We start from the raw sequence: 15,075 nt of genomic DNA, 5'->3' as shown, positions 1-15,075 counted from the left end.
TCCTCAACATTTAACCCAGCGTCTAGCACCTAGTAGTCACTCTGGGGTTCTTTTTGCTGATTGGATGAAAACTTTGTAGAAGGTGAGGGTACTGACGAACGTCATTGGTGTTGACTTGTGGGAACAGTACTCTTGCCCATGCTGTAAGCACCGTTGAGTCAGTCACTTATCAGGGGACATGATTCAGAATATAGTGATTACAGTACTTTTTCAGAGTGAGGTTTTACCACAACCGAGACCTGCCTGCAGTTGAGGAATGCTGATGGTGTCCTCTATAGGGGGTGGGGCTTGACGCAGCAGAAGGAAAATGTGATGGCCGTGTGCTTTTCCCAAGTCCTCAGGATCAGCTTTCTGGAGGCACCATGTGGCGTTTCAGAGGAGAGATTTTTTTCATCTACTAAGTAATTCTCCAGGACTTGGCGGTGTGGGGTACTTCTGAGAGGCAGCAGGAGAGAAGAGGCTGTGGTGCCTGCCCTCCAGATGCTTATTAGCATCTGGATGCAATAAGGGAGAGATGCAAATACCTGTGACCACAGTGTGATGCAGAACGTGGAAGGGCTTAGTCATTTAGAGGAGAGCAGAATCTGCCCACAGAAGGAGTTAGGCAAGACAACGAATGAAGGAGACGGGGTTGGGACTCCACCTTGAGGAGTGGATAGGAATTTAGGGGGTAGGGATGGGAGTGGAGAGACCATTCCAGGTGGAGGGAAATGCAAGAGGAGAAGAGGAGGAGGATGGGTTGGACTCGGGGAGTGGTGAGTTTGCCAGAGCTTGGACTACAGGGGAAGGAGGCCCGACCTGGAGACCCCTGAATGTCACCCCAGGAATGTGATGGCTCTCGCCTTACGATCTTTTAATGTTATGTGGTAAGCACTACAACTCTTCCTTTCCTGGACAAATATAGTGGGAACAGAATAAATTCACAGAGAAGCTGGAAGTTCTTGGAAAGTTTTCTCTGGGTCATTTCCATTTGTGCTGGGTCCTCTCTTCATTCTCTCTCAATGCAAAAATGCACTGACTGGTGAGGTAGTTGAGAGGCTCAGATAACATTTTGGCCCCTCTGGATGCTATAGAATGTCACCCCTGGTTTGATAGATAGGCTTCAAAACTGGAGATCAATTAGTCCCACTTCCCCAGTCAAAATAAACTGGGCGTGTTCCTCTTCTGTGTGTTAAACAATTAGGTCTGAATGCTCTCCATTATTGGTTTGATTTAATGCGCTTAGATGTGCCATCTTGTTGTTTGTTCTAAGAGTTTATTTCTGATTGCAAATGCTCAGCCTAAGTTAATATTTCAGGAGACTCAATCATAACTTGAGGCTAGAAATTTGATGGAAGCCATGGCTGTTGTTTTTTTTAAAAAAAAATAGACAATTTTGCTGCACTCAGGACAGTTTAGATTAAGGAACACAAACGCCTATTCCAACATGAGTCCCATTTCCTTTATTTGCCATTCCTCTGGGCGATGATGACTTTTAACATGCTCCCTAATTATTTAGGCCATTGCCCTCCAAAGACCATATTAATTAACTCATTTTATTGAATCAGAGTGATTATGACATCCTGGGTGCCAATCTAAGAACTTTACACCTGTTAAGTCATTTAATCCTCTTAACAACCATATGAAGTAGATAGTATTAGTATTGTTCCTATTTCACAGATGGGGCAGTTGAGGCTCAGAAAAGTGAAGTAACTTGCTCAAGGTCACACAGATAGTATCCATTGCATTTGAGTAGACATTCGAATTAGACGTTGTGTTTGGTGTGTTTGATGTCACCTGTGCGGAAAAGGATCAAAAGACCTTGTCTGAGAGGGTCTGCCGTGCTGTGCTCTGTGCCGGAATCGTCTTCTTGGGCCATTTTAATAGAGGCTTACTTTCTACGGTTTATGTCAGTAGTTGTCTTTCAAGAAACTCAGTATTTTAATTGACTGTTTGAAAGTGAACAGTTTCCTTGGATGTACAACAAGCACATATACCAACGTCCAGCCCTGCTGAATTATGATCTTTTTATGTCAGAAGATGTGGCTGTTGGTAGTGGCATTTCCCCAGAAGTATGGTAGTAACTATACAGTTAACAACAAATGACATTCAGTGGCATTCTCTGTGTGCCTGGCACCCTGCTGATCACATCACATGATTATTTTATTTAATCCTCCCAACAACCCCATGAGGCAGTCCTGTGAAAATCTCCTTTCTACAGGTGTGGAAACTGAGGCCCAGAGAGGTTTGGTAATGGAGGGAAGGTCACACAGCTGGGAAGCAGCAGAGCAGGGATGTGACCCCTGGAAGTGTTTCCTGAGCCGCCAGTCTTGACCCTCGTGCCTGCAGCTTCCCCCGTGCGGTGTGGCAGACCGCTGGCCCCTGCCCTCCCTCCTGTTCCCTGCAGCATGCTCTCAGGGCGGCCAGCCCTGTTGTGCTGCTGCCTCTTGCCAGGGATTCACAGCTGATCTGGATCAGTTTCCTGTAGCTGTTCTGCTTTGTGTCTTAATAGGATCCCTCTCCTCTCCTTCGCTGTATTGCAAGTATTTGAAGAGTTGGATTTCACTGACTCTTCTTCTATCATCGACCCTTACACCCAGCCTGAGTTCAGCATTTGCTGGCTGACTGAACGCCACTCCGCCCTGCTGGAGGGCAGCAAGAAGACAGCACAGGTGTGCGTGGAGCAGATGGAGCCCCAACCATGTGGATCCTGACATTGAATGTGGGAACTGTGTGGAGGGGAGTTTATGTTTATGCTGTCTCGTGAGCTGCTCACTAGGTGTCTTGAGAAGTCTCTGCACCTATTTATGATAACTTCCACTCTTAGTTTTAGGCAGTATTTTTCTCTACATCAAGCATAGCGTCCATTGTATGGTAGATGCTCAATAAGCATTTGGTGAATGCACTATTGAATGAGGGGCTGAATGAATGAATCATTTATTGCTTGGTTCCTTCGGTATAATGGCGTCCTAAAAGGCCCTGGGGATGCTCCTGCCCCTGCTGCTACTTGGGATTGTATTTCCTCCACCTGGCTCCTCCCTCCTTGGTGCGGGGCCTCTCCCCATCTCCCCCTGCCGCCTCTCCTCTTCTCTCCTTCCTCCCTTCTCCCATATCAGTCCAGGAGCGGCTGAACAGGTGGTGGCAAGCACTGTTCTTTTAGGTGGTGCTACAGATGATGTTAGATTCTATAGTTTTAGAATAGAACTATTCTTTAGGGAAATTAAGGAGTTAAATAATCGGCTTTCGAGGGCTTCAAATCACCATGTATGATATGAATGTAGGAACATGCATTCTGAGTCCTAAACAGACTGTAGGGCAGCCCACTGGGAACTGTGTGTGTTTGAGAAGCTCATATCACACAAGCTCATGCAGCGGAATCCGTTCCACGTCTGTTCTCACGACTGAGAACCACTTCTTGAACTGGTTGCTTTATTGAAATGCTGGATTGAAAATACGTTAAGGAAAACTGCCTTCCTGTTACCAGCTATAGATTCTTGGAGAGTTTTATTTTCCAGTTGGAGTTTATAATTACTATATCACGCCAATGTCAACACAAATAATCCATAATCAATCTATAAATCAAAATTGGGGTGAGTTTACCATGAGCCCACCCTAAGGACCATATAGCCCAGAGAGTACCTTCAGGAAGGAAGAGGAAGCTCTCCAAAGAAGTGGGGTCTGCAGAGAGGTTATATACAGTCTTGGAACAAAGAGCGTACATCACATATGATAGGAACTCAGCAGGTCGGTGGTCACCAGGTCAGTGGTCACAAGGTGAACACAGCAGGTCAGTAGTTAATCCTTAGTTTCTAGGAAGAGATGCTTAGCCTTAAGGAAATGGCATATGGGGGGAAGCTGCATCCCTATTTTTAAGAGCATCAGTCTTGTCTTTGGGACGTTGTAAAAGTTTAAAGCAGATGTACAATGCGTGCCCAAGAGTCCACGTCTTTTGGAAAAAACAAGGTCAGGCCAAATTATTTTTAAACCAATGGCTTCCTCGTAAACTCCAGTATGTCCTATTGGTTGTCATTTATTCATCACTGTCAGGGCAGGCTGTACATTACGTGGTTGTCCTTTCTGTGTCTTTGACAGATGTGTCATCCCCACACCAGCGAGCCTCCGCCAAGATGAAACCAATAGAAGAAGGGGTGGAAGATGACGACGAGGTCTTTGAACCCGTGTCTCCAAATGCGTTTAAAGGCCATCAGTTGCCTTGATCTGAGAGAGGAGTCAAGTTACCAAGATGGAAATTGTCTTGAAGAGATCCTGAAAAATACCAGCACTTTTTCACAGCTTTTCGGTTATTCTGTTTTAGTACATCCAGACGGGTGGAGTCTGAGGGCAGGAAAGTGAGGAGGATTTGAAAATGGGAAGGGTATTTTAGCTCTCCTGTTTATTGGTCAGCTTTTTAAGTAATTGTTTTACTGAGCCTTCTGACTAAACCGACTTCTATTCTGAGATATATATTTTCACAGTATTTTCTAGATATATTATCATTTTAACTTTAAAAACTCTTAGTGCTCTGTCGCTGCAAATGCTTTCACTTATTTTTCTGAGTTGTGGTTCATTTTCCTCACAGACGATTTTTTTCTCCACCATGGCAATGGGTTGTCCATTGGATAGTTTTAACAAACAATGTAAGTTTGACATTGAGGTTGAAGTAACAAAAAGCAGGCTTTCTTCAGTTGATTTTTTGGATGGAAAAGTTTAAAGAAAGATGTGATTCAGCTGGAGTATATTTTTCCTCCCAGGCCAGACGCATTAATTACTCCTCCAAATCACCTTATTTCTTTGCACATTGTGTAGACAGCTTGATGATGAGCCAAACTCATACGGGTTTGCTCACATTACCCTCGTATTATGCTATTTATAAACTGGTCTGAAACGTAAGGCTGGAAAGCTAACAGAGGGAAACAGTTCTGAGTTCAGTGTCAACGTTTAGCAAAACTCAGCTTACCTGTGATTTGGAGCCACCTTGCCCACACACTCTAGGGTGAGGAACACTTGGAGTAGGGAGGATGGGAGAGTCAAGTGGCCAAGCAACTGTCACAGAATGACGTGACTGTCAGAGCAGCTTCATCCTTCAGTTGGTGTTCTGAAGTTTCAGATTGTACCCCCAGAGCCATCGATGTCTCTTTAAAATGTGTACCAGTACCCGGTGCCAGAGCTGTGAATGTGAAGACAGCTGTGGGGGCAGACAGTTCGCCACAGGCCATGCCATGGCCACCCAACCTAGATATTGCTGTGAGGGCCCTGGTTCCAGATCTCTGTTTTCTATTAGAATCCTGTTTCAGGAAACGGTGGTATTTGGGAAATGAGAAGTTTGCTTAAACCCCCAGTCAGTCTGGCCCGTGTGACCGTGGCACTCCACGGGGTGAAGCCCATTGATTGGCTGTGCTGCGCCGTGCCCCACTGATGTTTATTTTGTTCCATCCACTAGAACCGACTTTGAGTTAGTCCCCTGTTATATTAAATAGCTGAGAGAAGTTCCAAATGAAATTATTTCCAGGTGAACTGAGCCAAAAGCAGCATCTCTTGTCAAGAGGTGATTTCTGTTTAGAGAAGGTAAATAAGCTACCCTAGCGTTGCCCCATATTCCTAAAGCCATTTTTTTAGCTAATTTTTTTGGTAATTTCACTTGAGTTAAATTTACACAGTGGATTACTCATTGAGAAGCCGTAGACTGGGAGTCCAGCTCTTAACGTCTTTATCAAATATTGGCTTGTTAACAGCACAGTGGAAAAGCTGATTTCACTTTCCTATGATAGTGGGCTCTTCAGTTTGTAAATTAGAAATTTGTTTTGGGGAAATGAAGCAAAGGTAAATGACTGAGGCTTGGCTTTAAGATTGTCGAGCTCTATTAGGTTAAACTCTCTCTGTGCCTGGGATCATGTGTGTCGTGACAATGTAATGGTGTTAATACTGCCGTCCTTTAGCTATGGGAGTAAAGTCACACATTCAGAAGACTAATTTATGAAATCACTCTCTAGAGTAATTAGATATTACGTCCTTCCCTGAGCAGAAAGCAAGTGTAGATGCTGCAGAGGCCGTGTTTTTAATATTCTCTGCATCCACAGAACCTTGGGGTCTCCATCCCGTGACCCATCTTCAGGTTTGTCTCACTTTGTGAGCCTCAGACAGCAGAGAGGGTCAGCTGCGATGATCATCCTGGATGTGTTTGGAGGTTATTTTCTGTAGTGCTGGGAGCAAACAGTTTTAAAAGCACACTGCTATAATTAGATGATATAAAGTCACTTACGGTTTTTATTAAAATATGTGTGTGCGTGTGCACATGTGCATCACAGTCACTGATAACAAAGATTGTAACCTCAAGATCAGGAATCTTAAAAGAGCCACTTAGCCTGAATGGGAAACATGAAACTATTTTTAAATACACACCTCGAAGGAAGACAATGAGATTCAGAGAAAAGAAGCCACAAGCCGCTGAGTAGCCCTCCCAAATAGAGTTGACAGCAAAGAAGCAGATAGGAAAATAGAAAAGAGTTTTAAGTGTCAGATCTCCTATGGATGACTTTAAATTCATTTATACAAATGAACAAGTGTATCTTTGTATAAGGCACAAATACACAGACAAAAACCATGTTTGCTGCCAAAGCCGCCATAAGATGCTTCCTGTGTTTTTGGCACTCACTCAGCTGTGTGACCAAGCTTTAGAAAATGGTCTGCAAAAATCATTCTATATATAACCCCAAATCTACTAGGTTTAAATGTAATGATATCAAGTCCGTTGTATGAATCTAGAGTCTAACATTTATACCAGAAAGTTTGTCATTTGTAATATTTTGAAAGCCCTCATAAATATTTATATTTATGAAGTAATAGCACAGACATTATATAGATTCTCGGTGAGGTTTATATATTGTAAATGGGTAATGGTGCTATATCATGATTTTTCAGTTACCATCCTTGGCTTTCTGGGATCCTTTCTGTTTCTCCCTGTGGTTCAGTCTCACTTTAATCACGGGACACCTTCGTGCTTTGCTCTCAGCAGTGTGTGCACTAGGAGACCTGCTCCGTGTCTGGTTCTCCTTCCACGTGTCTGAAGCTTTTCTGATTTTATAACTTGCAGCTGCTGATTCCTGCCTCCTGGGTCCTATCATGGCCCCAAAGACAAAGTCCCTTGGAGGGTGGAAAAATCTTTGGGGAGAGTTGATGTAATCTACACATTCTGCCCTGTCCCCCATACACCCAGGTAATGTCTCCACCCTCCAGTGAAGATTGTCATGTTGTGTGCGGTGGTGCCCAGCTGAGCACCTGGGCATGCGGGTCTGTCCCGACCTCGCAACTCCGTGCCCTCCTCCTTACAGACCCCAGGGTGCAGCTCCAAGGGTTCACTGTAATTTTTTTTCATCCATTTCCTTGGTCATTTCTAAAGCTGCTCTGCAGAAACCTCTGACCTTGCCATGCCTCACTTTCCCCTCCCTTCTCTCTTTCCAACTCCAGTTTCCCAACCTCTTTTTCTAATTATCCCAAACTAAAGTTATTAGAAATTCCCACCTGCTTGATTCAAATTCCCAAGGACTTGAAAGGGTAGGATTCTGTGCAGGAAACTCGAGGTTTCAGCATAATCACAGCTTTGGTTCTGCTCACAGGACAGCACATTTTCTCACTGATGGTAGCCATGCTTTGATTGTCACAGAACCCCAAATACCTGTGTATAACCACATATTGTGTCGTCTGAGACCTCCTTTTGAGTATACTATTGACAGGTTTTTGTTATACTTGCAACCTAGTTTTAAAGTACACAAGGATTTTATGAATGCCTTATACAGACACATTATTTATAGGAAACTCATTCTTTCTGTTTTTAGGTACCATTTACATGGATAACATTTACTTTATAATAAATTTACTTCTTGTCTGAATAGAGCCTTATGGTTTAAACTATCTTCATATATTGTCATTTGATCAAATAAATTTCTTACTTAGAAAATGTGTATTTTTTTTATTTCATTCCTCTTACAGGTAGTTGATTTGTTCAGTGACCCTCAGAGGTTGTGGGAATTGCTCTGGTTTAGGTGGTCTGAGCAGACCTGCAGAAGGGGTGCTTTTAGATCAGTTCCACTTAATTTCAAAAGTCTGCCATCTTGGCTGCCTTTGGCCATGAAAAGAGAGGGCCACGAGGCAGTGTAGACTGTTGACTGGATGCGGCAATGGAGAAGCTTTGAGAGCTTCACTGTGGGGATGTATAGATTTCAACTTTTTCTCCCACCTTATTTGAACATTCCCTTCTAGTTTCATAAAGTTCAACAACACAAGGAGTCACATGAAGGAGGCCAAAAATCTCCCCTGGGTCTATTCTGTGGTGGGCAAGAGGGACCAGTCTTTCTATTCTTGGAGAAACCATGTTTTCTTCCATCATCTATCCTAGCTATTGGGATGGTAACTTGTCAGCCCATCTCTTGGCCCTTAGTAGCAGGTCCTTGGCACCTAACTTGCCACAATCAGCCCCAAGACTAGACCCAAAAGGAAGGGACATTTTATACTACCATAAAAGGAATTAATTCCGTTGCTCAATAAGCCTTGTCACCTAAGCCTGAAGTCTGGGTTCTGAGCCCTGAACGTCTTGCCGAGCCAGCTTTGGGGCACTTTCCTCTGATGTAAGCCTAGCTGTGGGACCTAACGGTTTCCATCTGTGGCCACTTGGGGGTTTTCTGTGGGCAGATACGACTACAGCCCACTGTAAGTTGTGTCCCTTGCTGAGTTTTGTTGTAGTATCAAAAATATTCACAATTATCTCTAAAGGCTATTAAAATACTCCTCTCTCTTCCAGCTACATATCTGTGTGTGGCCAGATTTTCTTCCTATACTTGAACCAAAACAATGCAGAGGAAGATGTGAAAATCCAGCTCTGTCTTCTCTTAAGCCAGACTTTTAAAAGATTTGCAAAAGTGTAGAGCAATGCCACTCTGGCTGATTTTTTTCGCTTTGTAAAATAGCTATTTTCCAAGAAAAGTGTTTGTTACTTTAACATGTAACGAAAGTAATGAATATCGCAGTTCTCGAAGCGCCTCCACTGCTGGCGTCTGTGGCTGCCCCCTGGTTCCCGCGGCAGCAGAGCCCTAACTGGTTTCTCTATCCCTAGCCTCGCCTTTTCCAACCCACCTTTGTGCTGCTATCAGAGTAATCTGAAAATTTGCAACAGAGATGAAGACCTTCTGATGGGGCCTCCTTACCTGCAGAGGAAAGCCCACATTTTTAGCAGGGCCACCAAGGCCCTTCCATGTCCGGTCTCTCCTCCCCCTGTACCCCAGCCAGGGCGGGGACTGCTCACCCTTCTCTGAGCTCATCACAGGCCAGCCCATCTGCCTGAAATGCCTGCTCAGCCGCCCCCAGCGGTACCCCAGGATAAACTCTACACCTCCCAGTTGAAGTGTCACACCCTCTGTGAGTCAGTTCCTCCCCACTTCCCACGGGTTCACCCCGCAGTGTAACCGGTTGTATGCTGTGTCACGGCCACGGCAGGGGTGTTTGTTCAGGTTCTCCCAGTCCCTTCAGATCATTGTGGAATTTGACAAAGCGCTTTCCCTTCACCACTCAGTATCTGAACACTACAGCACCATGAGGGTGGCAGGACAGGCACTAGCATCCCCACTTTGATGGGAGGGAAGTGTAGAAAGGCTGAGGCACTGGTCCAAGGTGACGCGGGCGGCAAATAAACAACCCAAACCCCAATGTGTGCTTAGTCTGGGCACTTCCCTCATCCCACCTTACAACTGTGGAAAACCTATTTCTTTCCACCCGTGCTCTTACTCTACTCATCAGCCTGGTTCTCTTTCCACTTTGGGGCCATTTTCACAGTTCCAACATCGTCTGTACCAGCTTGCTCCATCCCTGGATCCTAGACGTTAGACGCTACATTAATATTTCCCTGCTGTTTACTAGGGGCAAAGGTATTGCACTGACCTTCAAGATCTCCCAGCCTCCTTCTTCCTGTCATGAGAGGACTCACCTCTCTCCAGCTTTCAGCTGAGCTTTCTATTTTTCTACTCCTATTTGCTTGTTACACTGTGGTACTTAACATCTCCGGGCCAGCTCCCAGGACCCGCTCCCAGGAGAACGAAGGACCGTGACTCAGGACTTTACGCTCTGACACCTTGCATGACAGGCCAACAGAACCAAGTGTGGTTTGAACTTAAGCTAAACTACCTCACACCTGAGTGAATGAAAGTCCCACCACTATAAAAACGGCTCTTATAGGAAAGGAGCCTTGAGGGGAAAACGATTATAGCCACTCCTTGATATTTACCTGCAAATGATGAAAACTTACAGAGCTGTGCACGCCTGTTGGTGCTTACACATTAATATGCCATTTGTGCAGAATCTGACTGAGGAGAAACACGTGGTCCTTTGAAGAAGCTCAGACAGGGAACGAACCTCTGGTCCGACCTCCGACGAGCCAGCGACACTGCACATCAAACAGAACCACTGGATATTCTTCATCTGCTCTGAATTCACTTCTCTTAAAATCGCTTCTGTTATCTTGGGGACCCAGCCAACCTTTTTCAATGTGCTTCTCACCATTTTTGTTGTTCTCATCTGATCTCTTTTAACTCTTCTACTTATTAGGATTGATATGTTTTGCTAGTAAGAATAATAACAATATAATGCGATATAGTAATCCTAGCTATCTATTGAGCTTTATCTATTTATCTGGTTAAATATACTATTTACCAGAGATTGTTACAGCCATTTAAAATACTTGATTTAGTATTTTCATAACAATCTTGCAAGAGAGTTACTACAATCACCGCTTTACAGATGTAGAAACTGGAGCTCAAAGAAATTGACTTGGCCAAGACAGCCCAGCTAGGAAAAGGGCCAGGATTCGATCCCACCTCTCTCAGCCCACAGGGTCTGCTCAGTCCTCCAGTCCTCTTAGAGAGTAAGTGTGCAGCTACCAGCACCTTCTTCTTCTCAGCTTCTTGCCTTAGGTTATCGAGGAGTTTCCATGCTGAAGTTAAAAAATATAATACTTTGTAATTTTTGTACATTTATTTATATAGGGAGGCATTTTTTTCTGAAAAAAATTAAAATCTGACATTGACTTTTAAAGCAGTGCATATCAGTTCATGTGAAAATACGGGGTCTGAGTTACGTGATGCCGCAAACAGATTTATCTGTGTCGTCCACCTTGACCTCCCTCTTAGCTCAAGGCAGCTCAAAGCCCAGGCCTGAAGAAGGAGGCGGAGTCCTTCTCCTTGGACATGGCTTTGAGGTCAGACAAATGCGGTTCTGCACACTGGCCCCAACCATGTGATCCTGGGCAGGCTGTTTAAGCTTTTAAAGCCGCCGTGTCCTCACACGTATGCTAGAACCTTTCCAAATACGTCCATAGTTGGCGCTCAGTAAATATTTGTTCTCATCCCCTTTCTCTTTTTCCTTTGGTTGCCAAGTCGAGTCCTTAAGGCTTCTGGAATCTTGGCAACCACAGTCCTTGTAGAGAGCCAGAGGGTCGGTGCCAGCAGGACCTGAGGGACAGGCAGCCAGGGATGGTTGCCACGGCCCCTCCTGCTCACAGCAGAAATGACTGAAGGAGCCCAGTGCTCACAGGACACAGTCCCTCTGGACCTGTTGGGCTGGGGCAGAGAGAGGAGCCACTCCTGGCTTCAACAAACAGCCCCAGAAAGCAGTAGGCAGGAGAAGGAAGCTGCGGGCCCCTCTGCAGTGGCCGGTGGGTGGAAAACAGTGGCGCTAGGTTAAATGATGCTCTCCTTGAGGTGAAGAGAAGGAAGAACATGTTAAGCTGTGGTCAACATTGAACACTTTAGTTTGAACTAATATCTTGCTTATCTCCCCATGGTGACCACTGGAGAGCTGTGAGCAGGTGGCACGCATATGCGTGGAACACACGATGGCTAAGTTTTGACAGGAGGAAGAATGGAGAGAAGTTTCTCTAGACCCCAGAGAGAGCAGTGGAGGGAGGAATTCTCAAAAACTCAGGAGACTGTGTTCCTGACAGGATTTGATTGTTAAAGAATGCTAAGATACTGGGCATGTCACAGCACCTATTTGAGTCTAAGTTTCAACTGTAAAATGAAGGTAGACCAGATGAGGACTCTTCCAGCTCTGGTGTCGATAATTCCAAGTGTGCACCCTTCTTACAGCCTGACGTGGTGTCTCCTTGCTCCATGTGTCCCTCATCATCCAACTGAGTCACGACTTTTTTTTTTCTGGTTGAGGATGATTTGGCGGTTAGGCAAAGTCTCAGCGGCTGCCCCACTTCTGGCTGGCCTTCCTATCCGGGGCCGTCTCATCTTGCCCTGTCCTTCATAAATGCTGTGTTGGTTTGAGTTTGTGCTGCATGATCGTTGTCAACACTCAGAGCTGTACTAGCTCCTTTCCTCAGCAAGCATTCAATGTTTCCTTTTAAACTATTAAAGGGTTTCTCAAAAGTTCTCATCAAAGGAGTCACCTTGCTGAAAAACCCCTTTTAGCCCTTCTGGAATGTTTGCATCCAGAGGGGACAGAAGTCTCAAATTTCAGAGCAGGTAGAGTATGTAAATTTCAACTAGCCCAGAAGTTCTCAAACTCAAGCAGGATCAGAATCACGTGAAGGTTCCTTAAAACCCGGCTTGCTGGGCCCCACCCCCAGAGTTTGATACAATACCTCTGGGGTAGGGCCCAGAAAGCTGCATTGCTAATAAATTCCCAGATAACGTTGATGCTGCCATTAAGGGGACTACACTTTGAGATCCCCTTAACTAGCCCAACCCTCTTATTAGCAGGAGAGGATACTATGGCTGGGAAAATTGAGCCCAGGAGAAACTAGAACCCATTTATTCTCATTCACAACCAATGACTTTCAATCAAAAGCAAATCGTATGTTTTTTTTGGCTCCAGGCCAGTCGTTCTCAACCTTTTTATAAGAGTCACTTACGGCATCAGTGACTCCAGGAGCTCATAGATAACTGTCTCAATACACCTGGAACAGCGATTCTTGACCCTGCTGCACACGGCGTCAGAGAGTCTGATGTCATGCATCTGAGCATCAGGATTCTGAAAAGGCCCCCAGATGATTCAGATGGGTAGTAAATGTGACGCTCTGGTCTGGAGGCAAGTCCAGAAACCTTCCCTTGTCCAGGCATCCCAGGTGATTTGGGTTTACCTGTGGGCTGGTCCAGACTTCACAGGTGATGCTTTCCTGATCTTGCCTCCTGCTTTAGGAAATACAAAGAAGCAGGAGGCGGCTGGCCTGTGGCCGAGTGGTTAAGTTTGTGCGCTCTGCTTTGGTGGCCCAGGGTGTCACCAGTTTGGATCCTGGGCACGGACATGGCACCGCTCATCAAGCCATGCTGAGGCGGTATTCTACACAGCACAACTAGAAGGACCCACAACTAGAATATACAACTATGTACTGGGGGACTTTGGGGAGAAGAAGGGAAAAAAAAAGACTGGCAGCAGATGTTAGCTCAGGGCCAGTCTTAAAAAACAAAAAGAAGCAGGAGTGTCATTGTGGGGTTTGAAAAGTGAATAGCAGCAGAGGGCAGCATAGATGAAAACATTCAGTCCAAAGCAAATGTAGGCAATCTTGTTGGTGTGTGGGGTTTTTTTCTGTATACATCAATACCTATTTTTGGAAAATTGATTCTTTTTTAAAATTCAGATATAATTGACATACGGCATTATATTAGTTTCAGGCGTACAACATAATGATTTGATATAGGTACATATTGCAAAATGATCACCAAAATAAGTCTGGTTGGTTAACATCCATCACCTCAGATAGTTACAAGCGTCTTTTCTTGTGATGAGAACTTATAAGAACTACTCTCTTAGCAACTTTCAAATATGCAATACAGTGTTATTAGCTGTGGTCACCATGTTGTACGTTACATCCCCAGGACTTATTTATTTCATAGCTGGAAGTCTGTATCTTTTGAGCACTGTTGGTGTGTGATTTCAATCTTTCCAACTCCCTTCGTCACTTTCTTTGACTCTGTGTAGCCTCCTAAGTAACAGAGTCAGAAAAAAGCTTACTGCCTGGTTCTGGTGTCTGGGAGAAGAGAATAATTAGGATTCCGAGGTGTCTTTTCTAGCTCCAAGCCCGATTATGTGACCCGAGCAGTTAATGTCATCTCCTGGAGCCTGATTGTATGTTTCTCTGTAGTATGGTAATGTTAATATCTGCCATCTTTACTTTAGAAGGGTTTCGTGAAAACCAAATGTCAAAGCACCATGTGAACTATAAAGCACTATAAAAGTGAAGGCTATTATTATATTAACCAGTGACGCATGATGGAAGCTTAAGATGAAAGAAATATCTCTTCACTAAATTGTACCTGGAAATTCTCTTGGAAATGGCGTCTAATTTGTCCTTGATTCTAGGTGCACACATGCAAATCCCAAACCTAGAACACCTAGGTGTGATCATGTGGATATTTTAACAAGATATAGTTTCTTCTCAGCTAGTGGGACTACACACAGACCTACTGAGAAATCTAAGTGAGAAGAACAACATCAAAGTTTTGAGTAATAAAATCCCAAACAAAAATTTTAAAAGTTTTGTATTTCTTACAGTTTGAAAGGTGGATGAGATTTTTATGGGGTGGTAATGCAAGATGAGTATTTAATACAATATAGGTGTTTACAGTTTTGAAGTTCCTTATTACAAGAAGACCTAGCAATACTTGGATAAAATACTCTGCTTATTGACAAGTTACCAGCATCAATATCCAAATCTTCAGCATTGCGAACTCCACATCGACAACTTCTGTCTTCTGCATAAAAGCCCGTAAAGTCATTATTTAAAATGACACATTTTCCAGGCAGAAATTTTCCTGGGTAAGTTTATCAGTCATATGAAATATTCAGAAATTCAAACAGTAGACATGAGGTGAAGTAAAATATAATTCTATTGTTTCAGAGAGTGAGTGATGAGTGCCCTCTGGTGGTATCATGCAGTAACTGAAATGCATCATACGTCATCTTCAGTCACAGGATTATGAAACTCCAGTTCTTCGATGGTTTCTTAAAAATCAGATTTACATCTTAGCCACAACTTCCAAAGACCCATTCTACAATGGACTACATTATGGCACACAATTTAGATTGTGTTATGTTATTTAGGTTATT

At 44.1% G+C, this 15,075-nt stretch overlaps 1 protein-coding gene across 1 annotated transcript in view; it reads left to right on the top strand.

The window, feature by feature from the left end:
• Nucleotides 1-7,933, top strand: part of BVES (blood vessel epicardial substance) — a 38,284-nt gene extending 30,351 nt beyond the window's left edge. Inside the window, exon 9 of the mRNA XM_023650863.2 lies at nt 4,072-7,933. Within this exon, the coding sequence (XP_023506631.1) occupies nt 4,072-4,196 (125 nt within the window). The 3' untranslated portion in view covers nt 4,197-7,933. The remainder of the gene's footprint in view (nt 1-4,071) is intronic.
• Nucleotides 7,934-15,075: the final 7,142 nt, after the last annotated feature.

Source organism: Equus caballus, chromosome 10, assembly GCF_041296265.1.
Source record: "Equus caballus isolate H_3958 breed thoroughbred chromosome 10, TB-T2T, whole genome shotgun sequence".
Classification (NCBI taxonomy): Eukaryota; Metazoa; Chordata; class Mammalia; order Perissodactyla; family Equidae; genus Equus; species Equus caballus.
The sequence above is the reverse complement of the archived record's forward strand: the minus strand, read 5'-3'. Positions and strand labels throughout refer to the sequence as shown.